Source organism: Oryzias latipes, chromosome 4 (genome assembly GCF_053564925.1).
Source record: "Oryzias latipes strain Hd-rR chromosome 4, Olatipes_Hd-rR_3.1".
NCBI lineage: Eukaryota > Metazoa > Chordata > Actinopteri > Beloniformes > Adrianichthyidae > Oryzias > Oryzias latipes.
The window spans coordinates 17966344-17994126 of NC_136240.1; the positions used below are offsets into that span (position 1 = coordinate 17966344).

At 36.4% G+C, this 27783-nt stretch overlaps 1 protein-coding gene across 5 annotated transcripts in view; it reads left to right on the top strand.

The window, feature by feature from the left end:
- The window catches only part of pde4ba (phosphodiesterase 4B, cAMP-specific a), a 196367-nt gene that overhangs the window by 128259 nt on the left and 40325 nt on the right, over positions 1-27783 (top strand). For all 5 annotated transcript variants that reach the window (XM_020702441.3, XM_078945945.1, XM_078945944.1 and 2 more), the window contains 4 exons: positions 783-977; positions 4215-4251; positions 4463-4533; positions 5753-5805. In XM_020702441.3, coding sequence (XP_020558100.1) covers positions 783-977; positions 4215-4251; positions 4463-4533; positions 5753-5805 — 356 coding nt within the window. The remainder of the gene's footprint in view (positions 1-782; positions 978-4214; positions 4252-4462; positions 4534-5752; positions 5806-27783) is intronic.

Here is a 27783-nt window from a genome sequence, read left to right on the forward strand (position 1 = left end):
TTAAGCTTAAAAGTGCAATTCCAAGTATTTCTTTATTTAAATCTTTGTGAATCAGGATCAGATGTAAAAATGACATTGGAAAAACTTGAAGGTGTGAGGTCAAACCTACAATCACAAGCTCCCTGCTCTGCTCTATTCAGATGCATCCACAATATGAGATGGATGACGGGATGTGGGGGGTGGGCAAAAAGTAACAGAGGCAAATTTCTAATGAACTCCTGTTGCTTTGTAGAAACTGTGTCCTACAAAACAACACAGGTTTTCTGATGATGCCTAAAAATGGCATAATCACAATTAAAAGACCTCTGGGAATCCTTTTATAATGGATCAAAAGATGATCGGGGTGGGACTTTAAACCATCCTCTCTGACATGTCACCCTGCCCTTCTCCAGTCCTCACAAATCTTTGCATGTTTATCGACATAATGACGTGGGAGTACGCCACTGAGGCTTATCTTACAGTATTGCTGGCATGTGATGGAGATCCTCCTTCCTCCTCTAGTCTTTCTTCATCATTAATACCTAATAAAGACCCCCGAGTGCTTCCCAATGACAACTAAAGGTAACTCAGCGAGTAGGAAAGAGGAGTTCAAATTAAGAAACCTCTTTGATAATTTACCTTGAAATACCAAAATGTTAGATGATTTTCTTCAATATTTATAAGGTGTGCTTTATAACCTGGCTCAAACTAAGCTCTGGTGTTTTCTGAACATTTTCAGTGTAAAGCTAAACAATCTGAACATTTGATTTCCATCTGAACATGTTGTTGTTGTCTCTTCTCAGTTTTGATGTGGAGAATGGCCCTTCTGCCAGCTGCAGCCCTTTGGACCCCCAGGCCTCCCCTGGCTCGGGTCTGGTCCTCCACACCAATTTCCCAGGACACAACCAGCGGCGAGAGTCCTTCCTTTATCGCTCTGACAGCGACTATGAGCTCTCCCCCAAGTCCATGTCACGAAACTCCTCTATCGCCTCTGAACTGTGAGTGGAAAGAGAGAAAGCATGTTTGCCCTCTAATCTCTGCCTTAGGTCTGCAGAAAATGATTCAGAGACGTCATTTGTTTCATTCATCTACTCAGGGTTTCTGAAAAAAAGTTGCTGCTTTTTTTTTAACCCTTGTGCTATCTTAGATGACCCCACCCTTGCATTGACGTGTTCTCCCCACCATGATGAAGGTGGATACAGGTGGAAAGATTTAATGTAATCCATGGACACCAGTGAAGATCACAAATCATTGAAGAAAAAAGGTTCAGCACACTGTCTAGTGGGTCTAGATGACCCAACTCCCAATGTTAAAGTGCCTAGGATAGCACAAGGGTTCCAGACAGGCAGTTTGTAGCCTCATGTAAAGGAAAAGCCCAAAGCTGGACTTTGAAATTCAAGACTGAGAATTCCAACAACTTGATATAAAACAGAGAATAAAGAAACCTCCTGAATGAGTGGTATAAATGTGTGTTATCTAGTTAAACAGTTTTTCCACACAGTTTTCCATCAGTTCAGCCAAATTAAAGATCCTTCAAACTGTTTGAATTGAGTCTTCACTTACAATTTATTTGTGTGTTTTTTGTTTTTTTATTTTTGAAGAAAAAAATCAGTGACTGATCTACAAAGGAAAGAAATGCTGATGTATTTAAAATCAAATGTGGTCTGTGATTCCCTGCGTGTGTGCAAGGTTAGCATGCTGTTAAAATGAAACATTCTGTTATTCACTCAGTCTGCACACGGCGAGCAGCTCCTCTGAGCAGAGACAAGACAGCACAGTGATGTTCCTGCTGCTGACATTTTTTTGTCAGAGGTCATTGCAGACGTCAGATATCAGACAGATGCTTTGCAAGTTCAAAGTACTCTTGAAAATCCAAAGTACTTGAAATAAGTTTAGTTGAAAATTGAGACAGTCTTCCTACTAAATAACTATACAGGGATGTCTTGTTATTTAGTTGGTTTGTTAACAGAACTAAGGCTTTTTGTGCCAGTTGTGTAATTTTTATATTCCTTAAAGTCAGTCCATCCAAAGAAAACAAGACTTTGTGGTTAAACTTTTCCTGGCAAAGATGCTGGTTTGTAAAACATATGTGTTCGTGCTGTCAAATGCAGGGATCTTCTCCTGAATAGAGTAGAGCTGTGCAGATGCAAGTCTTCTTTTCCCATCTAATAGTTTGTTTGTTTCCTTGATTTACAGAGCTGCTCCTGCTTTGGCGTCTCTCACTGTACTGTTTTATTTTTGTACAGTGTGTGCTTTCACAGAGAGCATGTTAGGTGACGTTTGGACAGTCTGCTCTGTCTTCTGCTTAAAATCACTTCATTCAAATGACTCATTTGGCCTTAATGTACTTTGACAAATTAAGGAAAAAAAGTGACAAAAAATGTCACAGTTGTGAACACTTTTTTCAGATCCATAAGTCTCTTTGCATATAAAATTATTTTTTGCCTCCTAATCCTTGTCTTGCAGTTTTCATAGTGTATAGATTTACTTGATAATTTTGCAGTTTCCATGCACATTTTATGAAATGTTCCAACATTTCCTACTTCAGCTCATAACAGGATTTGTTTACTTGCAAGTTACACTTTAAATCTCAAAGAAATTGTTCTTGACTTGTTTAAAAAAAACTGAAATAATAAATTACTGCTCAAAATTGAAAGACCGTGTAGCTTTTGGACAAAGTATTTTATTGATTTATCTTGATTGTTAACCACTTTGAATTGTGTTTCTGTCATTGGAGAGTACCATAACTCTTTTAGAACTTTCCATTTTCATATGAATGGGATTTTCCTTTATTACTTTTAGTATTGTTTAGTATGTATTTTGCTGCCCATTTTAGATGGGCTTTATCGGTGTCCATCAGTAGAAGTCTGTTTGAGCTTTGCTTTTTGTCAATTTTTCCAACTGTTATAGCTGTGCAGCCATTTGTTTAGTTTCTACTATGATTCCAAATCTTTATGTTTCCATTGTAGATCCATCAATTTTGCATGTTCCCTTGATCCAGGTCAGGGTCAGGGGGTGTGTGGAGCCTCTCAGCTGCGAACAGATGGGAGGCGGTGGAGATGTACCACCAGCTTCAACAGATCACTTTCCTTTGAATGTATTTTGGTTCAGTCCACACAAGCTAAAGCAGGGAACCCTGCACAGCTCAGCAGCCTTAATAAAGTTCACTTCTGTTCAGCATTGGTAATATCAGTAGTGCATTGATCAAAAGCACTCAGCCAGTTCATTCAGTTTCTCATTTGCTTGTGACATGACACTTTACAGTGGTAATGGACCAGAAACGCTGCAACTATGTCACCGCTGCAAGAGCACTGTCCGTGCCGTGGAGACAGAATATCATTAATTTTGCAATGGAAAGCAGCAGTTTAAAGTAATGTAGGTTTACATTAAATAATGCTTTGGCATCCTATTGTTTATGTATGTTTTTTTTTTATTTCTGTAAATGCACAATGTAAATCATCTGCAGCAGATAAGGATTAAGGTCATATATGAAATATATAGATAAATACTATACAGTTGATTTAATAAAAATTATTCAGTTATGTGTCAACTCAAAAAGGGAACATTAGTGTCTTATTAAATTCATTCAAAAGGGATCACATTTAAAAGATTCCTCTTGGTACTGATACTCCTGTTTTTGACCCATAACTCACCAGATTATACTGCTATCCTCCTTTGCTTGATAATAGTAAAGAAGCCGCTGAGGTCATGATAATCTACGACTCACTCATTTTTGTAAAATAATATTTTTTAATAAACAGAAATGTTAAACTTTTTAATACAGCAAACCAACAAAATCAATATATTTTAAAATAAAAGTAAACCAGTGCAATGAAAGAAAAATATGTTTATCATTTTCTAAGTTTATTAGTTTCTTGTCTAGGTCAATTCTTGTATTTTTCCATTCTGAGGCTGAAAAGAAATTATTTTGTATGTATTTAATATTTTTTTAATTACATTATTTTTAGTTTCCAATTATGCTTCTAAATTGCTAAAATAAATTATTTTCAAGAATTCAATAAAAGTTAAGATTAAAACAAATTATGGGCAAAACACACTTTTGAAACTTTTACACATCTAAACATTGACCTACAATATTAATTTCAGTGAAACTGTTGGTTTTCTGTCATCTTTTCTAAATACGGGCCAAGAAAGCACAAATAAAGATATTGTTGATTGCTGAAATGTGGTGTGTTGAGCATAATTTAGACTTTTACATGTGTCTGTGTTTGTAGACATGGTGATGACCTGATCGTGACTCCCTTTGCTCAGGTAAGCCTCTTTAAGTTTCTTAGTTAACTTTTTAGTAGAAAAGGTGATGTACTAACAGATAAATTGTTCAGAATTTGTCTCTTTTTTTTGCTGTTTGGTTTATAAAAATATATTTCCATGATCAGAGCTTAGATGCATGTAAACCTTAAGCAGTCAGTAAAGATGGTGGTCTTGGAAGTAGATGATCATCTCAGTGTGTACTGTTGTTCAGGTTCTGGCAAGCCTTCGAAGTGTAAGAAATAACTTCACTGTCCTCACCAATGTCCAGTGTGCCTCCAGCAAGTAAGTATGACTGAATCAGAACCAAGAAAAAGTCTGTAAATCACAACAGTTTTTGTTCTGCAATGTCACATTCCCACTGCTAGATGGAGCTATAAGACAATATACTAGTGTTGGATTGTACACAACAACCTGCTCTCAGAAAGCTGATAAGTCAGGCTCATATGCACAAAGTATCAAGGAAACGTAGATTTTAGGTAAATTAAGCAATTTGAAGAAACACTAAAGCCAAAAAAAGGACAGTGAAACAGCAATTTTAGACTTTTAATGTTGGATTTTTGGATAGATTTTTAGACAAATTTTGCTCAGTAATGAAATCCTTCAGAGTGGGATGCGGCATAAATTCTCCAGCTAGTACAGACTTGGATTACCTCTTTGCAGCCTCACTGTCCACTCCATGAACTAGGTAGTGTCCATACAAGATCTCACATTGAAAACAACCTAAAAATGTAAAAGTCAATTAATTTCAGTGACACAGTTCTAGAAAGCTGCAGCAGCATCTATCCTGAGCATCCCAGTGGATTTGGAACTGCAGGAGCATTTTTTCTGTAAATATGTATGTAGGCCACCTTTTACTTGATTGTTCACTATGAGGTCTGTCTTCTGTGAGTGAATTGTTTCAGTTTCAAAAACAAACTACACATTCAGTTTGGTTTATTTACTGCTTGAAGCCTGTTTGACCTATATTCAGAACCAATACCCCCATAAAGAAGCCAGCGGGGACCGAAAAGCGTTCATGCGAGTGATTACAAAGGCAAACATGTTCATTCTCACAGAAAACATGTTTAAACTTATATGTTAGGATTAAGTAACAGCTGCTACACACATTGAGACTGAAGATACCTCAGCCCATTTGTGTTTTTATGTCAAACGTGACCTTTTATATTTGAAGTACATTGAAGAGGGTCACTGTTTTTAGCAGAAATGGAGGCTCCACCAAAAACATTTGGATAAGACTGATAAAAAGGTTTAGGAATGCTAAGTTTAATTTCTGGTATTATGTAGAGATGGTTTTCGGTGGAGTCAGTTGTAAACTGTAACTGCATTTGTCCGCTGTAATAGCTTTGTCATTTAACCCAGCCTTCTCATTTTTTGGTTCTTGTGATTTTAGAAAGAAATATATACAGTATAGTTTACAAAAATATATAGTTTTTGACTTTACTTTTACTCTTGAGTTGTATTTGTCTTTATAACATCTTTTTTCTTTTGTTTTCCTTTTCAGGAGGTCTCCTGCAGCAACAACTCAGCCTCCAATCACCAGAGTTTGTCTCCCAGGTAAGAAACTCAGGAATGTTCAGTTACATATCTGGTTTCCGCAATGCTATTACTTATCTGGATTTTATCTGGTTTGGAAATTTTGTAGAACTTTTTACCCTCTTTCCCTCACTCCTTCTTTTCGTTGTTTTTTTTATTTTTAATGAATATTGGCCTACGTGACAACTTTCGCTTTTTTTCCCCCATAATCTATCTGCAGCTCTCCCATTGTACTCCAGACTACTTTGTCATCAAGCTCATTAGCTTAGCTCAAACACAATTGAAAGGCCGGTACAGACAAACACCAGTGCACATGCAGACTTCCACACAGTGGGTCTCTGACAGAAGCTCACTCAGAGATAAAGGCAGACCTCCCCTTTTGTCAATCATCACATTTGATTTCAAGCAGCTGTGGGGGGTTTTCTGCACAAAAAGTCTGTGTGCATCTGCACGTGTAAGACGTACTGTTTGAGGAGATGCTGTAAAGCACAGAACAAGCTTTTTTAGATAATGTGATGGCATGACAGCGCTCAGAGCATCTGGTTTTTCTTCACTTGGCTAGAACAGACACCTTAGTGGGATTGTGACGCTGCTCAGACTCTTTGTTGCGCAAAGGAGATACACAATCATGTCTACATTTCAAGGTGAAAGATTGTTTAAAAGTTGAGTCTTTAAAGATAGAAAAGGAATAATCTTGGACACTTAACAATTTTCACATCTTAACTGTTTTCCAGTTTACTTAATCAAAAACACAATGGATTTATTATCTCTGAGCATGAAGTTTGTCTGGGTTGGTATGTATCAAGTTGTGAATTATTTCCTCATATAATATCTTAAGATAAAGAAAAACGTCCCTCTACAGAGCTAACAAATATAGAATACAGTTCCTTAATCTTTGATGTCAGTCTTTGTATTTAACATTGAAGGCATGTGGAAGTTAAACAGTGAATAAAGTAAAATCAAAGAATGTAAAAAATATACAAACATTTTTTTAAAGTCTGTATTAGTGTTAGTTCATCTTTTTTGTGAAGTTCCCAAAAAAAAACTGAAGCTATTGAAGGCTAGGGACCTTTTTTCTTCTAAAATCACCACCTGAATGCTTCCTACACTATAATGTCTTCTCTTTAAGGTCCCGGGGTTCTTGGAAGTCTTGTCGACACAACTGTGACATTTCTTTGTTAAAAAAATTTGCAACAAAGTAAAAGGTCATCATTTTTTTAAGATTCACATCATAGCAGCCTCTTGTAAAACACTGCTAAACCACTTCCGCAGCTTTGAAATTAACACACTTTTCCAAAACAAGAAAAGGCAGAAATATTATATTTGGAAGGAGAAAGATAAATGAGAATATTAAGAATAATCCTCTGATTTGGGTTTATTATATAATATTTCCAGATAGAGCTGACCAGTTCATACTTTTACAATATTAGTGGTCTTAAAAAGGACAATTATTTCTAATGTTCCCATTTTACTTAAGAACAATAAGCTAAAATCTCATAGAAAATTATTTTTTTTTTTGTCAGTATGTCAGCAGCTCTGAAAAACAAATTTTGATAAGTTTGGAGGAAAAAAAACTACAGAAATCTACTTGTTTGAGAACTTAAATGTTTACTGTGTGGATGCAACCATGCATGCAGAAATTTAAACCTGACACCACAGCTGCATAGGAAACCGTAGTTAAATGGATGTTGCTCATTGTTTTTTGGAAGGGTGATTAGAGTTAAATGAGGTAGAACCTTTTATTTTTCTGTTTTAATTGTGACCAGTGAATGCATTTTATTTGAATTTTACCTTTTTCATTGAAAAAGTTTAAAAAAAGTTTAATCAGTTTGTATTTTAGACGTTCCACCAGAGCAAACCTCGTGTTAAAAAACAAGACTGTGATGAGCAGTAATGAAACTGAGCAGTGAGCATGTTTAATGTTAAGAAAGTAACATGTCTAACATGAAACCAGTTCATGTCACACATGACATCAAAATATCTTCATCACTGCTCTTGCTCCTGACTAGTCTCCTTTAGGGCTTTAAAAAAATAATTTTCTATTCACATGTGGTCGTTCTGTTATTCCAAATATTGCAAATTAATATTTTAGTTTAAACAAGTTTATTTTGGATGTTTTTGTTCGCAATGTTAAAAATAACGTCAGTCAGTTTTAAGGTCTGTATGAAAGGCTCAGTTTTTTATGTATGCGTGCATTTTAAGGTCTGACACTTAAACTTCTGCTAATGCAGTTTTGCAATTGCATCTGATTTCACTGAGCATTTATCACGGTGTGCATAGATGGCTGTGAGTAACGTGTGAGCATGTGTTAGTCTGTGTGTGTGCGTTTGAGTGCAGTGGGGAGGTGTTCCTGTGGCTCTGATTGACGTCAGAGTGCCTGTATGTGGCTTCTGTTTACTTCCTGTTAAAGCAGATGGACTGAGTTTTCACTTCCTTCTTCAGAACCGCAGCTCATCAGGTGCTTTAAGTTTGTGTACATGAGTGTGTGCAAAACTCATGAAATATTTCTGTGCATGATTGCCTCTCAAAGTAGTTATCTTTTATTATTTGTCCTAATTAAGTTTGTCTCAGAGCAAAACAGCTGAACAGTTTAATAAATGTTACCCTTTTTAATGATATCATTTTTTTTTTGGTCGTGATTGATTAATTGCAAGTCTTTATAATTTATTTTCTTTTTAAAATTGGCAAAAATAAAGTTTATTTTTAATAGTCTTGTGATAAGTAATTTGACCTCCATAGGTGCATTTTGCTGCATTTGTTCTTCCAGTCTTACTTTATGCACAGACTGAATGGTTTCATGCAGTACCACCCCCTAATGCAATTTTTTTGTGGGGGGTCTTTAAGAGAAACCACCGCACCAAAAGCAGTTTGAAGTTCAGTGTCTTGCCCGTGAACTCTTTGGCAGGCAGAGTGGGATTCAGACCTGTGACCTTCAAATCAGAGTTTGTGCTGTTTCGCGGGGTCCCTCTCTATCAGTGTTAAATAAAGGGATTCAAGGATTGGGATAACATTTTTGATATTGAGAGTTTCCAATTTTAATTGATTGCAAATAAACAACTTACTTATCAACAACAAACAATGACTTCAAATGCAAATTCCTCAGGTACTAATAGTTTGGTGAGCCGTTAGTTCAGTCTTTCTGGGTTCTCTGTTTCAGTCTAAAAACACATCAACACAAACACATACAACGACCTACAAACATCTGTGTTCCTCTCTGCTGTCACCATCTTCCTCTTTAGTTCACTCCATCCTCTTTTTTTTCTTTCCTCTTCATTCAGCTCTTTGTTTTTCCAACACACGCACTCACACATTCACCTTTTAGGGGAAGATGTGTGTTTATGAGAGTGTGTATGTTGTTTTTTTCCCCTTTTTTGGAAGTTAAGAGGCAGGAAATATGTGGCAGGAAGAGAATATCAGATTGTTCCTGTTTTGCTGTCTCTGAACGTTTGTAACTTGACGGAGGCCAAGAGGAACTGTGCGTTGAGTGTGTGGTATGTGTGTGAACTCTGCAGAAAGATAGGATGCAGTGAGACAAAGGCCCATTGTGTGTGCCCGCAGGCTGCCCAGACACACTTACAGTGGTATCACACACACACACACACACACACACACACACACACACATACCTACAGTTCTGCTCTGCGCCCCTCATGCAGGTGTACCTGTTTCACCTCGGCTCAGAACAAAGCAAAAATATTTCAAACAATTCAAAAATTCAAATTCAAAAATTATTTAAAAGAAGATACTGAATCAAAACAAACATGCATATTTATGTCATTATTACAACATGGTGCTTCTTAGAGTTTTTTGAAAGATTTTGGAAAAATGTAATATTTTGTACCAATAGAATTCAATTATTTTCTGATATAATTAACACACATTTACAGGGACTCTTAAGTCCAAATCCCGTCAACATATTATTAAATGGTTTCTTATTGTGTTTTCTTTTTTTTTTTTAACATTTCATTTTGATTTTTGAAAATTATTTTTGTTTTCTGAAATGTTTTTCTTTTTTACGTAAACCAGAAGAGGTGGATACTATGGGGACATTGCTGATTGGAAGAGGACATTTGTCCGTTATATAATTGGCATGAAGCAATACTGGATATGTTTCTTACTTATCACAAAACTTTTATTGGTATTCGCACATTAAAGACGCATCTGAAAAAACTCAAATGTCAAAAATCAAACATCATCATCATCCAATCAGCATTGTCCCATAATACCTAGCTTTTCCAGTTTTTTTTTTATCGTGTTTCATTTTTTTAGCATTTCCTTTTTTTTTCTGGGAAATACTTTGGTTTTCTGAAACGTGTCATCTATGTTTTATTTTATTTTTTTTGGAATAGTGTTTTGGTTTCTGGAATTTGGTTTTGATTTTATATTTTTTTATTATTTGTTTAGCTTTTTTTTACATTTTTTTCTGATCTGTAATATGTTTTTGCCTTGAGCGATTTGTTGCCGTGATTTGCACTTCAGGGCCACCATATCTCAAAAGTTGGACTTCCTTTTAACAACTGTACATATGAATGAAATGTTTGGCTTTTTTCCACTCTTGAACTATTATAGTCTCCTGTCCAAAAAAAAAAAAGAAAAACCTTAAAATATTTTTTTAATTTATTTTTATTTTTATAGTCTTTTTGGACAGAACTTCTAGGTGCTGACAGAGACCGGAGGGGGTCTGGTTTAGGGACCACAGAATTTCTTCTCTGTTCTTTGCAGATGATGTTGTCCTTTTGGCTTCATTGAGCCAGGACGTCCAGCATGCATTGGGGCGGTTTGCAGCTGATTGTGAAGCGGTTGGGATGAGAGTCAGCACCGTTGAGTCTGAGGCCATGGTTCTCGCCCAGAGAACATTTGTTTGCCCCCTCTGGGTGGGTGGAGTGTCCCTGCCCCAGGTGGAGGAGTTTAAATATCATTGTATTTTGTTCACAAGTGAGGGAAGACCGGAGTGTGAGATCGACAGGGGAATCAGCGGAGCAGCGTCCATAGTCATGCGGTAGGTGTACCAGTGGGTTGTAGTGAAGAGGTAGCTAAACCAGAAAGCAAGGCGCTCAATTTACTTACCTATGGTCATGACCTCTTTGTTATGACCAAAAAAACGAGGTCCCGAATACAAGCGGCTGAAATGAGCTTCCTCCGTAGGCTGGCCGGGCGCTCCCTTAGAGATAGGTTGAGTAGCTAAGAGTAGCTCAGAGTAGAACCACTGCTCCTCCACATCGAGAGGAGCCAGTTGAGGAGGCTCCGGCATCTGGTCCAGATGCCTCCTGAACGCCTCGCTGGGGATGTCTTCTGGGTACGTCCCACTGGGTGGAGCCTTGGGGAAGGACCCAGGAGACTATGGAAAGATTATGTCTCTCTGCTGGACGGGGAATGCCTCTGGGTCCCCCCAGAGGATCTGGAGGAAGTGGCTGGGGAGAGGGAAGTCTTTGCCTAGACTGCTGCCCCCGCAACTCGGTCCCGAATGAGCGGATGAAGATGGATACTTTTTTTTCTTAATGAACCTTTTTTATGAACTTATTTACAAAGTTCAGATAACGTTCTCTATCAAATGTTTAAAATATTTGAATACAAAAGTTCAAAGACTTAACTATAAGGTAGACTGCATGGTTGTTTGAAACAGTGGTAATTGCAGGCAAAAGTTTGACATATTTTGTCAAAAATCTCTATCAGTACTTGTCTGCATGAAGTCAATTATATCTGAAAAAGGTCAAATTTACTTAAATCTAGTTAGATTTTATGCAACCAGGACCAAAAGAGCATCAAGGTCAAACTCAATTTCCCTTTGTTTACTGATGGAAATAGCCAGTGTTTTGTTTACTTGTACCTTCTGTACCAGCCTGCTGTTGCACAACTTTTCAGTACAATGCTGCTTGACCACATATTTATACTGTTATTTAAATACTATTAGTCTGTAGTCTTGACCTCCTGCTGTTAAGGGTTGGAAAATTACAGATTTCTTTTTTGTCTCACAAGACAAAGACAAAAATCACTCCAAAAATTATGTAAAGCTTTAATCATTTACAACACGCTTCATGATATGAAGTGGACTTAATTAATTAAACTCTCTTTAGCAAAAAAATATAGATTATATCTAGAAAAATGTATTTTCACAGGATTCCTACGGTGGGTTTCTCAGGGCAGGGCTTTCATAAATGGATGAGTGCACTTTCATGACAGCTAAGCATTTCTTCAAAAACAGCTGCAGATTCAAAGCTGTTTGCTGTCATGGAAACAGAGTAAACAAAAACTTTATTCCTTTCACTGGCAATAAGATGTGAAAATCCCACCAAGGTATGACCTGACTTCCAGGTGTAGTCAACTTCTGCGAAGAAGTGCTGGCATGTACAGTCATGTGAAGAATTTTCAGCTTAAATGTTTGTTTTATTATTTTTTTTCCATAACTAATTGGAAGCTGTTCTTTGTATTTGGCAAATAAAAATGACAAGAGATGATAAACAGCAAAGAAGAAATTGAAGCCCAAATTTCAAATTTGATCCATGACTTTTAAGATGAATATAAGATCGATCATTGTTGTTCAGATGAAAGAAAATTATAAATTTAATGAAAAATGAATCTAAATAAACATTTCTTCTGGTTAGTTTTTTTCTTCTATTTTTTTGGCCATTGCTGGCAAAGTTCAAAGAGAAACCTTCATGAAGAACTGTCTGTTCCAACCTTCCACCACAAAAGCCTAAGTCCTTTTTGACAGACACTGGCTAATCTTTGGGGGGGTGTCCTATAACATTGAAAGAGTTAAAAGGATAAACGTTATCATGTTTGACGTCTATAGGGAGCAGATGCCACATGGAGGTCACACAGTGATTTGATACAGATGCAGTATTTAAAAAGTGCATTTTTAGGTCAACTTCCACTCAATTTTGTTTAGATTAATGATGGTGTGGTGTTCATAACATGATGGCGGAACCTGATTTGGCTTTTTGGTAAATTACATAATGAAGAATTATTTTGCACGTCAGGTTCTGTTTTAGAGCAAATGATGGAAACAAATCTGAAAATATCACACATGAAAAATTATGTAATACTGCAGGAAACAGTAATGTTAGTTTCTGTTTTACGTAGTTGACTTGAACTAACCATTTGGGAGCAACATACGTAGTAAAGATTTCACTAACAACTGCAAAAAAACTGTTTAACATAATGAAGTGTAACATAATCAAATTATTTTTGCTTTTTGTTTTGGTGGGTAACTGTTCTGTAAATCAGTTTTTTGTCACAAAGTATATAGTTTCATTCTTAGTTTCATTTTGATTTTATTAGCCATTATCAGTGTAAAGAGCTTGTCTTTTTAATGCAGTAAGTCAACTATGCAAATTATATCTAGTTAAAAGGCTTTACTTTCAGTTAAAATGCAAAACAAATATTTATGAATGCCTGTCTTACATCTAACACAAAGGGGTTTTGGGGCTTTGAGGGACTTTAAAAGGAATTAATATAGAAAAGTTAGAAAGTAAGAAATTATCCTATTCTATAATCATTCTCATTTAGCCTCTCTGTTCCAGCAGAGAATCTTTGAATAGCCAGCATCTCCTCATGAGATGTTTTTTTGTTTTTTAACTCCACGCTCCCTTAGCCAAACAGTGGCCGAGTGCGTGCAGGAATGCAGTGAGGGGGTCACAGAGAGGAGGGCAAGAGAGGTAGAATGGAAGAAGGGATGAAAGGTGGAGTGATGAGGTGATAGTGTGAAAGATAAAGGTCAACTTCAAAAAGAAGAAAGCAAGAACCAGAGAAGATATGGTGCAAGGACGATGGAGAAAAACATGGTACATGGGAGGCTAAAAGTCAAAACCTATTGACTGTGCCATATGTTCTTAAAGAAGATGTGACTTTCCTTTTAAGTTGATACATTTTTCTGGAGTCTTTATGAGATGCTCATTGTCCTGCCTAGAAAATGTTAAAGCTGAATGTTTGCTTAGGAACAGCTAATTGTGCATTTAGTCCTAAAAGCACAGTATTTTTATAGAATTTAATTTTCATATGCGCTTAACAATAAACACTTTGAACTTCACGTGAAAACAGTAAATTTAATTATTAAATATTAGGGTGTATTCAGACTGGACAGATTTGGTTCGTTTTCCCTGATGACTCGGAAATAATTGTCAGTCTGAAAACATCCAAGTGGACCCTGGTCCGGGAACAGGAACCGTTCTCGGACTCATCTTTGGAGGTGGTCTCAATTAGTTTTCAATCTTACTGAGCTTCAGTTTGCTCTGAGATTCCTCAGTCTGAATACAATCCCTTCCCAGAGCAGAGCAACTGAACCAAAACAGCCACCGTAGCCAAAGTAAACAGAGTAGAAATGTAGGAACAGATGAGGCGTGGACAAACATGATACAATGTTTTGTCGTGTTATCAAACAGAAAAAAAGTGTATTTGTTAGAATGTTTATTTTAACACAGCTGAAATGCTTTTTTTGTGTCTCATTACGCGACACACGCCCGTGACGTCACCCTAAAAGCTACCTTGCAGTTTCCTTAACAGAACCAAAACCATGAAACACAGCAACTCATTAAAATGTGGTTGGATGAATGCAGGTTCATTAAAACAACTTTTAACGTCACACATGGCTTTTCACACTGTTTTCCCGACAATCTATATGTATAAAAAACACTTATCAGCGTACCTTCATACCCAGCGTCTCCTCAGCACTGCAGTTGCTAGTATCCTCTAGTTAAAACACTCATGGCACGTAATCTTGCCAGTAACCGCCGTGCAGCATGCCTCCACAGTGCCAAAGTAACAAGTAAAAAGTGTTGTTCCCCACGTTCAAAACTGGTAATGGAATTATAAAGTTTGGATGAGTTAATGGCCCCGATAAGGATCATATAGCGCAACATGTCCATCTTTCTCTTGTTGTTTTGACCCACCCTTGTAGTTCCTGACCAATGACTGACAAGCTCTCTAGTCAAGTGGTTTGGTTTACAAGCTTTGGTCTGTCACAGAATGGGCCACTTGATGCCAGTCTGAATACAGACCAAACGCAAGGTACAGGACTCAATCCGGAACAAATTAAACAAACTCGATTCAAAACAAATTACTTTCCCAGTCTGAGTACACCCTTAGATTTTAAAAATAACTCTAAACTATTTTTGATGCATTTAACCGTTATATAATCTTACTGGTTAATTAGGTAGGTCATTGTTTGTTGTTCGGTTTTTAATTCTCAGTACAACCTGGGAAAGTTCAAATAGAACAACAAATGATTCTCAAAACTGCAAAAAATAAACAAAAGCTATGTCTAATGTATTTCTTAGAAAAAGTTTACACACACTCTGAATGGTTCTTACAGTCCAGTAGCAGCATTTTATTCAATGTATATCATCCTGCTTTAAATCACTGGGATATCATTATTGTACATCTTTAAAGTCTGAAATAAAAGTTCATTGCATTGCCATTCACATGTATGCTGCATCCAGGCATCAGTTAGCATTTTTCATGTTGCTTTACCAAATTTGACGTCGTGGACTACTTTAGAGACTGTTAAATGTGCCAGATGCCATGTGCACATCTCTCAGAGCTCCCTTATTATTCTGGCCTCCATCACTCAGGCTCCCATTAGGTCAACTGTCAACATCTCAATTTCCTGCATCCTGACTGCCTGTAACTCTGTAGTCCCCAGCTTATGTTTCTGTAAGGTTTTGGAGGTTTTTTAGCAATAGTTTTGTCAGTATCAACTTCAGTGAAGATGGAAGGAAATTCCTGTTTTTATTTTTTCTATTTTATGGTCATTGCTCCTAATAAGATAAAAGAAAATTGATATGATACTTTCACAAACTACACTTTCTTTCCCCACAATTTTACTCTTTAAAACACAAAGCAGATAAATAACGCTAACTGACGCGGATTTACAAATATATGAATGAATGAATGACTTCAACTTATACCTGTAGTATTAGTATAGTTGTTTATTAGTTACTATACATCATGTTTCACCTAGTGTTTCTCTGGTGTGGAAAGAGTGGAGTGTATTCTTCTAAAGTTCATCAAGTGTGGCTCTTTTCACTTCATTGGGAATGTACTTGGACTCATGACTGACTGCTTTAATTGAAACTATGTGGCAGCAGGAGAAATTTCAGAGGCTAACATGCAAAAACATGCTTACTAATCACCAGCTATTGCAGTTAAGAGCAGTCTTTTAGAAAGTAAAAGATAGTCTTTTAACATTCAATTAGCTCAGACTGCGAAGCGATTGTGCTGAATGGAGGAACACTGTTGAAACCAGTCAATCTGAAAAAACACACTGTTTTAATCTATCCATCCTTTATAGTTTTACCAGAAGAGCAACAGAGTTATTCTTTTTTTCTCCTACTCTTACAACAATAAAAGGTCAAGTTAAGTGGAGCTACCGCAACACAAAATTATAGGTATGGTACATTGGCCTTTCACAGAGCAAGGCAGATCTTAGAGACTCCATGAAGGAATAACACCTTTTGAAAATGTATATCAAGACACTGGCTTTAAACCAGCTCTTTCTGGAAAGTCTCAGTCCTTTCATGCTGTTTTGTGCAAACAAAAATCATTATTGATAAATAAGTCATGGGATGTCTTTTCTTGGATAAGATGTTCAGACTGTTTTAATCATTTCATGTCAAAAAGTCTAAAATTTAGTGCCATATTTGTGAACGATTAGGAGTTGTAAATTTTTTAAAACTTAGATCAGCAGTTAAAACAAATCACAAGCTATTGTCATGCTTCAAATGTAAATCTTAAATGATCTTTTGTCAGATTAGAATAAGAATTAGAATCTGGTACCAAAAAAATAAAGAAAAAAGATTACTTGGTATTTTATCTTTTTTATTGTTTGTTTTTAGCAAAGGTATCACAGGTAAAATGGACTTTTCAAGCTTTTATAAACTTCAAACCAAAAAACTTCAGATGTACATTACTGCAAAATTTCTTAGTTTTAATACATTCTATTATAGCTTTTTTTTTCATCTTGCAACCATAGTTATTTTTTCTGGGGGAACCACAATATGTAGTTTTACGTTAATCCCTTTTATGAAACAACTGGACAGATGGTCTCAAAGTTGTGACACCTTTCCAGCTGTATGTCTCTAGTATCCACGTTTGGTCAATTCTATATGTTCCCATACTTGTTCAAGTAACAACTAAGTTTTCTTAAGGTATGCATAAAATGACAGAAATAATTACTAATCTTATAAAATATACTAACAAACAAACACCACATCGTCGACTTTTTTGGGAAAACAGCATTAAACAAAGGTATTACAGTATATTGGTGTCCTCATGACTCAGTGTCATACAGTTTCCACAAACCTCTCCATTTTCGTTCAAAGCTCACACACGATTTTGCACGTCCACAGTCTGAGCGGTTGCTATAGCAACACCGTGCTGTGCCTCCATACTCTACCATTGTTTTCTGCCTTTCTTCAGGTTTACAGGTGCTATTGACAAATCCCTGCCGTTGGCCCAGTTTCTTTTTAAATCTATAGCTTAAAGGTTTCGGCATTTCTGTTCCCTGGGTGTCTCATGTTGCTTCTTCTCTTCTCTACACTTCCCACTCCTGATTTTTTAATACCCTAAATAACCCACAGCAGGCCTGGCTACCGATCCCACGTCATGTCTGGAAAGTTGAGCTGCATGAAAACACTCAAAGGAACTGAGTCATGTCAGATGTAAAACATTTCTTTCTTATATTTCTTTCAAGTGCTATGAGTAACCGATAGAGTTGCCACATTGCTGGACAGTTTATACAATGTTCAAGACACAACACCTGCAATGGTGTAAGGTTTGGGTCTCTCATAAAGATCTGTTTACACATTTATGGGAAGGACAGGGATCTCTGTGGAATGGGTTCCTCTAACAGCCCTTGAGTGGGACGTGTTTAGACAGGCAGCAAGTTTTATTTATGCCTGACTGGTTAGAATGAAGGGATACCAAGACCTATTTGGAAAGTATTTGGCTTTGATAATGTGTTCCAGTGTTTCCCTGACTGCATGTTAGTGCTTCTGCTGACAATACCTGATGTATACAACATAAACAAATAATCTGGGTTCTATTCTTGAACACCTAATGTTCATCTCAAACTGGATCATTTCCATTTCAGAGCCACACATTTTGGGACAACGTGGTAGGCACAAAAGCTGACTTAACACAGGCTCACGTTTGCCGGCTAAAGTCCAACTCCGATCATCTTATGATCTATTGTAAAAGTGTTCCCAGTGGTTTTTTTAATTAAGATTGTGAAATTATCACTTTGTTTACATTTTCTCCTGCTATCTTACAGACCCTCACTCCCCAGGCTAACACTAGCACTGCAATAAAAATGCTGAGCAATATTGGAGTTATCCAGTTTAAAAGATGTCCCATTCTGTAAAACATTTTGTGTTGCTAAGGAATGAAAAATACTTTTTAAGTAAAGTTTGATTCAGTTTGAATAATGAACAAGTATAGCTTTGAATTGTACCTAAAGCGCTAAATCCCACTTGAAAACCTACTTTTTTGGCTTCGACACCCAGTTTGAATTGTTAATCTAATGATTTATCAGTTCAATATATTTTTAATACTGTTATTTTTTGTTACACTTTATACTTCATTTTATCCACTCATGCTTTTATTGGTGTTTTTTTTACATTCATTTTAAATTTATAATAATCCAAATTGAAAAGATTCCGTAGTTTGTCAAGTGCTTTATAAATAAAGCTGGTATTTTTATTTATTTATTTTTATTCCTTTAGTTTCACAATTTTTGCACACTGCTGTTAAAAAGTGTGGCTACACTGTTTGGACTTTAATTTAAAAAAACACTCGGATAAATGTGTCCTGTTGGGAAAAGTATCAGTGCCTTCGGCTGCAGGGCGCATACATTTGTGCGTTCTAAAGAAATGGGACTATCATATGAAACGTCCATGGATTGACTGTACAATGTTATTGTAAGGAACACCTTTGTGTCCTTGAAAGGAAGACATTGCTGAGCAGTAATATGATACCGACGAGTAAACAGGCTTGTGGGATTATGGTAACTTCCTCTTGCTTCCTCTTAGTCAGAAACGCACACAAAAAGAACCTACCCTTGGTTCAGACGCCAACCAACACACACCAGCAGTTCATATGTAATTCACCAGGGACAAATGAGTTTCTTCAGCATCACAAAGAGACAAATAGCAAAGAGGGATGATGTGCGTCACACAGCTCCACATAAAAATTCTCCTTTATTTCTCTAATAAATACTCAATTATGGCTGCTTTTCAAAGTGGTTTAAAATTCTCACTGTTGTCCGCTGCTGACATGTTCACTTGAGGTTTACGCCCCCTGAAAGGTCTCAGTTATCTCAGAGTCTTCATTTTCCTCATCCCAGCTAGCATCTGGCTCAAAACTGTATGACTGAACAGCTTCATCGTTGCTGTATTCACTATCTTAACTATGATAAATGTGTTCATATACCGGTAATTTATTATTATATATTATATTCCAATATTTGTGCTCAACAAATACCATCTTTTTCTAGCTGCATTTTTTTTGTCTACTCCCGATTTACAATGATTTGAATACAGAAATCATCAGAAATTACATTTTTACCTTAATTTTACCTAAATATGATCTCCATGATCAGAAAAATGTCACAAGGATGCAGGTAAAAAACACAAAATAGACCATTTTCAGTGTAGTGGATCTTTAAATGATCTAGGGTTTATCTTATTACTAATGAGTTCCAACATGAGATGCTTTCCAAGGGGAGACGTGTTACTTAATTGTAGATCTAAAGTAAAGCCCAGCTGTTGGGTTTCACTTCCTCTTTGTGAAGAAACCAAACTGATGTAAAACATTTATCTCAAACAGAGAAGTGTGCTTTTTTCGTGTAAAAACTAAAGGAAACATTCTCAAGTATCATTGTGATTGTTGGAAATCAATTAAAAGGACAATTGAGGTTACAAGTGAACAGGTCAAACATTGCATCCTTATTAAAGAAAAAAAAGAAAAGAACTTAACACGTCAGTCTGTCTTTAGCTGCAGATAGACAAAACAACACACTCAGTACTAAACTGTACAGTACAAAATGTGAACGTGTTGACCAAGCTCAGACTCAAGTTAATCTTAATTCTTCTGTAAACACCCAAGTCACGGTTTAGGTGGCAAATAATACACAGTATGCTGCGCATGAAGAGCAAAGTGTCCCGTTCATCACACAGAAACTGGTTTTGTTGAGCAAGACTGAGAGTTTGTTCTCCGAGATTAAAGATCATGTTGTTTACCTTTAGCCTCTCTTACAAAGAGAAAGGGGTGTAATAATATTTGGTTGTACAGTGTGTTTCTCATCAGTTAGATTTATTATCATAAAAATAAATAGATCCGTGTTTAATATCCTGCCCCGGTCAAAAGAACATATTAGCCTTCTTTTTCCATGTGACATTAAATTCCTTTTAGCCTTGCAGTTTGTGCTTCAAATCAAGGTTTTCTGTCATCTTTTGCCTGTTTAGGTAGGACATTACACTGAAACCTCTTCACTGTTCTCTTTTGGTCATTTAGCATTATCATAAAAATAAAACAATTTGGCTTTAATAGAAATATCTGAAATGAATGGAATTATAAATATCGTAAATAATAAAGTTCTATTTGTAAGTTTTTTTTTGCTTTTTGTGAAGCGCTTAGAGACAACTTCGATTGTAAAGTGGCGCTTTCCAAAAACAAAACAAAACAAAAAAAATACTTTAATTGAAGTGTATTTGAGTTTAAACACAGCGAAGGTTGGATTTTTTTCACATCAGTTTAGTCACTTTTTTCTTCATGTGATACTTCTTATTCATTAGTAAATGTTAAAACTGTTCAAAAATGATGAAATCCACAAAACCTTTACTCTCACTCTCTAAATGCAACTTAATTTTTCTTCTTTGTATGAACTTTAAAACTTCAACATTTCAGTACAATCTGGGAAATAATTTGTCAATAGGAAACCAATGTAAGCAGAAAAGCTGAGCTTTTTTTACCAGGAGCTTCTTGTCTTTTAGAAACAGACAAGGTTCTGGCCCCTCTGACAGAGTTAGGTCCTTAATCCTCTGATTTCAGGAAAAAAGCGTTCCAATTACAAATCCATTCCTTGAACTGTTTACACTGTCCATACTGAGTGCTAAGTGTATGTTTATGGACGTGTCAAAGAAAATCGAAAGTATTGTTTCCACAGATGTCTCAAAACAAATGGGTACATTAACGTTTAATCCCATCCTGTGGTAAAATACAGTAAATGAGTGTGTGCTGCCTATGACCCAGTGTCCCCAATCAGTGCTCCATCCAAACGAACATATTTGTAGACCCTCTGTTTCACTAAAACCTTTCGGATTACCGATAATTAGTTTGCTATTTGCTGTGAACACTGTCTCTCTTTTAGAAAAGGGACAGTGTCAAGCTCATTATTCAGACCCTGATTTTTTTTTGGTGCCTGACCCAAGGTTATTTATTATTCTGTTCAGCTGTCCGGTGAATGCTTATTTGTCATTCTCACACCGTTCCTACAAAGCGGGTTTATACCCAGATGGACACTTGTGCTTTGAGTGTTCCGCTCAGAGATGAGCATTTTGATTCTGGACAATCATTCTCTCATGGATGTGTCCTAAGATAGCTCCGGTGTACTGTGTCACAGGGCTGCTGGCACTCAGCCCAACAGGCCTTCACTGTGTGAACAATCACAACCATCACAGGAGGGGACAACTGAACCCTAACCAGTTCCAAAAAAAGGCGGAGAGAGGCAACCTCTTTTAATTACCAATTACAGAAATCTTCAAACTCTGTCAAATGCAGCTCAATCATTTTCATTTTTGTTCAGCTATTAATTCTGGGTGTGTGGCAAGAGTCAAACTTGACACTTTATTTGACATAAACTGGATCTCATAACACAACCTTTCTTTCCCTGGTCCCGATTTTTGGCAAAAATGTTGCTTGTTTCCAAACTAGAATAGGTTAAATAATTTCACTTAAATGAAAAGATAAATTTAAAAACTGTTTAAAAATAAATACATAAATAATAAAAATAACGATAATAAAATTAATAATAAAGTCAGATTAAGTTGATTTATCAATTTTAACATAATTCAGACCACGTTTCAGATTGTCAGTGTTGGTTTTCATATAAGGTCAGCCCGTGTCGTGACATTAAAAAATAAAATATATCTCGTTCCCACAGGTTAATATCTTATTCCCACAAATTAATATCTCGTTTGCACGAAATAATATTTCGTTCCAAAAAGATAATATTTTGTTCCCACGCATGAATTGATTCATGCGAACGAAGTAATTATTTACGTCATAAGTCATTCATAATCATGCAACACGACCAGCCAATCATTTGTCTTGTTGTTACACCACACTTATAGGGACACAGTGATTGGTCGAGATGCATTATGGCGAAAACGTGATGCACGATGGGACACGTAGCATGTAGCTTTCTAGCCTTCGGAAGTAAAGTGACTGCTAACGAGTATGATGCTTTTGTAGATCTTTTTAAAATGAATAAATCTGATCCCTAAACATCCTCCGTGTCTTCAATGCAATGTAATGAGACACACGCAGACAAAAATGTGAAGGTATCTGCTGTAAATCCAAATATTGCACATATCCATGTTTATGAATGCCATGACGAAAATAACAGTTTAATGATGGGCTAAGTGGCATGTAGCGCACTAGCCTTCGGATGTAAAGTGACTGGTAAAGAGTATGTTAATAAAAGACAAGTCCTGAATAGTATTATTCCTATTCGACCCTAAACTAAAATATCCCATACCGCACCTGGCTGCCCGAACGCCGGCAAGACAAGCTAAAGAGCTCTGCGGCGGAGCTAGTTGCTATGTCTGGAGAATGTGTGGCGAAACAGCAAACTTGGGCATCCTAATCTCATAATATTTTTCCTATTTTTCTAATATTACTAAGACAATAATAAATTGATCATTCTTGTTTTTCTTTTTCCTTTCTGGAACCTATGTGGGTCACAGAGACACGGAAGTTAGCGCTGAAAGTGGCTTTTCTGGCAGAATGGAGAACATTTCAGTGTTTATGAATGACTTGTGACGTGAACAATTATTTTGTTCGCACAAATGAATTATTTCATTCGCACGAATTCATTATTTTGTTCGCACAAATGAATTATTTCGAGGGAACGAAAAAGTATTTCGTGGGAACGGATTATTATCTTGTGGGAACGGAATTTTATTTCGTGCGAACAAGATTTTAATTTGTGGGAACAAGATATTAATTTGTGGGAACGAGGTCTATTTTATTTTTTTTTATGTCAGGACACGGGCTCAGTACAAAAAGCAGTTTTTAGTTCAACCTCTTTTTTTGAAATCCCAAAACCTTTGTCTTAAGGTGAAACAATGCATGGTTGTAGGCCTGGAACAACATTCTTGAAATAGACTAGCATATAGAATACACAAAGGACAACTAATCAATTTCAAAAGTATTCTATGCAATCTGTGATCCATGTTTCATTTCCAAGATTTTATCTTATTTTTATTATTTTTTTTGTGTAATTTATTTAAAGAAACATGTTCACAAAAACCTTATTCAGGAAAGATCAAATTTATGAATCATTTATGTCATTACAAGAGCATTACAATCTTATCTGGTTTATTTTAGATGGGTTTGACCTCTAATTATTACATTTTTATGAGATGCAGTCAAATATATTTGTTTTGATATGAAAAATCTTTATGCCATAATTTCTGCACTGGTTTGATCACTAACTATTACATTTTTATGAGATACAGTCAAATATATTTGTCTTGATATGAAATATCTTCATGCCGTATTTTCCGCACTACAAGGCGCACCTAAAAACTTTAATTTTGTTTTCAAAGACGACAGTGTGCCTTGTAATCTGGAGTGGTTTCTATATGGATTCATTCTGGTTGTGCATACTGATGTCAAAGCGATTGTGAGATGTACATGATTTGTGAAGTGTTACTAACAAGGTTGGGAGTTACATGTGATGTTACTAATGTGGCAAATGTGAAGCGTGTTGCAAATAAGTTATAAAATTACTGTGAACGCAGCTAAAAAAGTCTGACTTACTGACGGACTTTGACTCTTTCTCACTTAATACACCTTATAGTTTGGTGTGCCTTGTGATCTGGTGCACCCTATAGTGTGGAATATGATAGTTACATTCAGTCATTACTTATCTAAGAGATTAACAATGTTCCCTATTCTGTTGACTATTTTGTAATAATTCAGGGCAGGCAAATTGACTGTCCAAATATTATGACACTGTCATGGAACTGTCATCATAGTATCCGTTGTGTGTGACACAGATGCCTGAGACATCCCGAAGAAGAGCGGGAACCTCAGCCTGCTGTTAAACCGCATCAATCATTAAAGCCCTTTTCACTCTCTGCCAAAAACACACACCAGCTACTCTGTGTACTGCTGTTACCTTGGTAACCGTAAAACATCCACATCCATCGACGTGTCCACAAGTCCGTGTGTTGACTAAAGTCACGCTTACCTAAACAGCGTGTTGCATCATGATACAGTGCTGGGAGTCTACGTGTGTTTGTACTAAATGGATGTGTGAGTGTGACATCACCGCTGTCCACGTAGCGACAGATGTGGGTTGCTGGATGTTTGTTCTCGGAGAGGAGATGACAAATGTCACAACCTTCCACCAAAACCACTGCGTTCCCGCTCAGCTCAGCTCAGATCTTGCTGTTGTTTATATAATACGGCTCTTGGAAACAAGCCGATGTCATTTCTGATTCTTATTTATCCTGAAGCTTCTTTGTCGTGGAGGTTCCTATAGTCAGCATGTGTCTGTGAACACATCAGTCTGTAGAGGTACTGCAGCAATAGTCTCCTCTTTTACAACATATCACTCACATGTTAAAGGAAATAGGACACGTCTGTTTTTACTTGTTGTGGAGTCCAAGCAGTTGTTTTGTTTATAACTCCAGATGAAGCACATGTGTACTATGAAAGAAAAACAGATTTATTATAGACATTTAAAAAATGGCATTCTCTATCATTATTGATACTTACTTCCAGATGCTAAAGTGGCTGTGAAAAGCAGCCTATTCACTACAATATGTATATAGAAAGATGTGGACAAAGTCATTACGGTGTTTTAGTAGATGTGTGTATTTGTGTGTTAGGGGAAACAACTTAATGTATAGTGACCTGCGAGTACTCTTTCAAAAGGAATGGCATTACCAGCAGAAGCTGCCTCTGTTTTGAGTCAATTTTTGTTTCAGTCGTTCATTTATGGTACATTTCTTATGAATGGACCGTTCCACTCTTATGGAGCCTCTCCTAGTAGTCTTTGGGAGAGAGGCGGGTACAACTCAGAGATGTCAGCAGTCTGCTGCAGAGCAAAGCAGAGTTCAGATAACACACATACTCACTCCAAAAGCTAGCTAAATCCAACATACGTCCTTATGAGTTTCCATATTTCCACCTAAAAAAAGCCCACATTTGAACAAGAAAAAGGTGCAACTGTCTCACTAGTTAAATGCAATAAATTATTGGAAGTTTCTCTCTGTTCATCTATTTAGAGAGTAGTCCTCAACAGTTTCACTCAATATTCAGTACCAAAAATCATGGAGATACTCTTGGTTTTTCAAACAGGATGCCTTTGATCATCTGAAAAATTTCTTGCATTTTTTACATAGGCTTTTAACAAAACTTAAAACAAAAAAACTGGAGCTTCAAAAATTAATTTAACCAAATGTAAATTATTCATTTCATTGTCAAAGCTTTATAGACCCACTCAAATTGAAATCGTGTTCTTTGGTGTTTTTATCATGTTCTTTGGTGCACTATTCCCAAGATGGATGGACATATATGAAGAAAATTAAGTCAGTAATTCTTTATTCAAATCGATGTGAATGCATAAAATTAAGATGCAAAAATGTAGTTGAAAAAGCTTGTAAGTGTGACAGCAGTATCCTCATTAAAAGACCACTGTGAACACTTTTACAAAGATGAACAGTGTGGAACTTTAACCAGAGCTCTTTTGCTGTAAAAAACTACAGAGCTTTAACTTGGTTTGGCTAATATGTCAAAGAAATATTGTCTCTTGGAAAAATAGGAAGAACTTTAATGGAAAAAAAAACAGAAAAACATTTGTGTTGAGCCATGATCCTCACCTTCTGTTTTTATTGTCATTTTAGAAGTCATTAAAATCTCATCTGTGTAACATAAGGTGTCCCCATGTTATAACATAGTTGACATTGGTTGCGATAAAAAGAACAAATTGGATAAAATGTTGGTAGATTGGTAGAATCATTATTGTATACAACAATTAACCTGATGCTTTCATGCAGTGTTACACATATGCCGTTTTCGTTTTATGTTACAAAGGTGATTTTAGAATTTGTTTTTGGTGCACAAATGTGAGAAATTATTTCAGCTCCAGTTGCTTGCTTACATAAGTAAATTGTAATTCATTTGCTCTATGTATATGCATTGTTACGCCCCCTTCCGAGTCTAGGGGCTACGAGGGGGCAAAACATAAAGTTTCCGGCTACCAAATTGACTGTAACAAAAAAAAAAAAAACGAATGGCACAAAACCACAAACTACACAGAACTAATACAAAACACTTAACCACAACACTAAAGTGCAACACACAACTTAACAGGTGGTGAATTACAAAACAAAATGGAGAAGCGGGCCAAGCTGCAGTGGAGACTTGATGCAGCCAAGCTACCTTCTCACCAGCTGGAGGTCCAAGTGGTGGTTTTAAAGGCTGCCTCCACCAGCTCTGGTCCAATTGGAGGCCACACCTTCATGAACCACACCTGCAAATAATCACAAACTAGCAGACACAAAGAACACATATGCGAGTCTTTATAAAATTCCTTGAACATCCACTACAATTTTGTAGATTTATGAACATCAAAACTTTGCAGCACAGTTTTTTCAACCTTTATAGAATAAAGTAGATTCAGTTATGTACAAATGTACCTTCATCTTCAATTGTTCTGTATTGTGACAGCCAAGTCCTTATATTCCCCTGCACATATTATTCAGGTAAAAGTAAATGACTTTTCAATGGTTTGCTCCTTTCCAGGAAATTGTTTTTTTTTTCTATTTTCTTTGTAGAATGGGATTGATGGCTTGGCTGTTAAACACAGCATCAGATGGAGAAGAAATTAAAGAGAAAAGTAGGATGGAAAGTGGTGCCCATTTGCACATTGAAAATGCATTATGTAAGAGTCTCATTACCACAGGCTGATAAAAAGAACATGGAACATTTGCTGCTCTTTCTTTTCTCTTGTCCCTTTGTTATTAATTGTTACAAGGTGTTGTTTGCTTTGGCTCTACTAGTATTGAAAACTGCGTAGGATCAAGTTTCCTTGTTTACCAGGAATACATTTATGATGTATTTTTGTTAATATTATATAAATATTTAAAGCTATGAAAATGCTGAAAACTGCCTTTGTTTTTGCTTTTTTAACCATAACATGATATTCAAGTGCTTTGTATTTAATTTATATGTACAGAACATAATCTAGACCAGTGTTTTTCAACCTTTTCTGAGCCACGGCACACTTTAACCTTAAAAAAAATCCCGCGGCACACCAGCATCCAAAAATTAAAAAAAAGGAGAAACTCATAGTCTGTATTGATCTACAGCCCCTGCACAATCTCACATGCATTTTTGAGATAATTGTTACAGAAAAAGCTGGAAACTGCAGCTGTTTTTTTCTAAAAGATGCAATAAAAGTTAAGTTAGAAGATTTAAAAACAGTTTGTGTGTTCGTTAGTTTCAAGACGTTTAACAACAGATCTCCTTTTGCGCTGTCACTCTCACAACCCAATGCATCATGGGAAATGTAGTGCATAAAACGGCCGAAGATCGGTTTTCGGAGCTTCATTGTTTTGTTCACTTGTTCCACGGTCTGATACCGGATTCTGTGGAAAGCTGCACCAATAAAGACGAGCTTTAGCTGGTATTTCTGTTAGAACTGAGCGACTTTAAGAGCCAAATCGGGACAAGGAAGTGAAGACTTTAAGCACTTCTGATTGGTCAGAC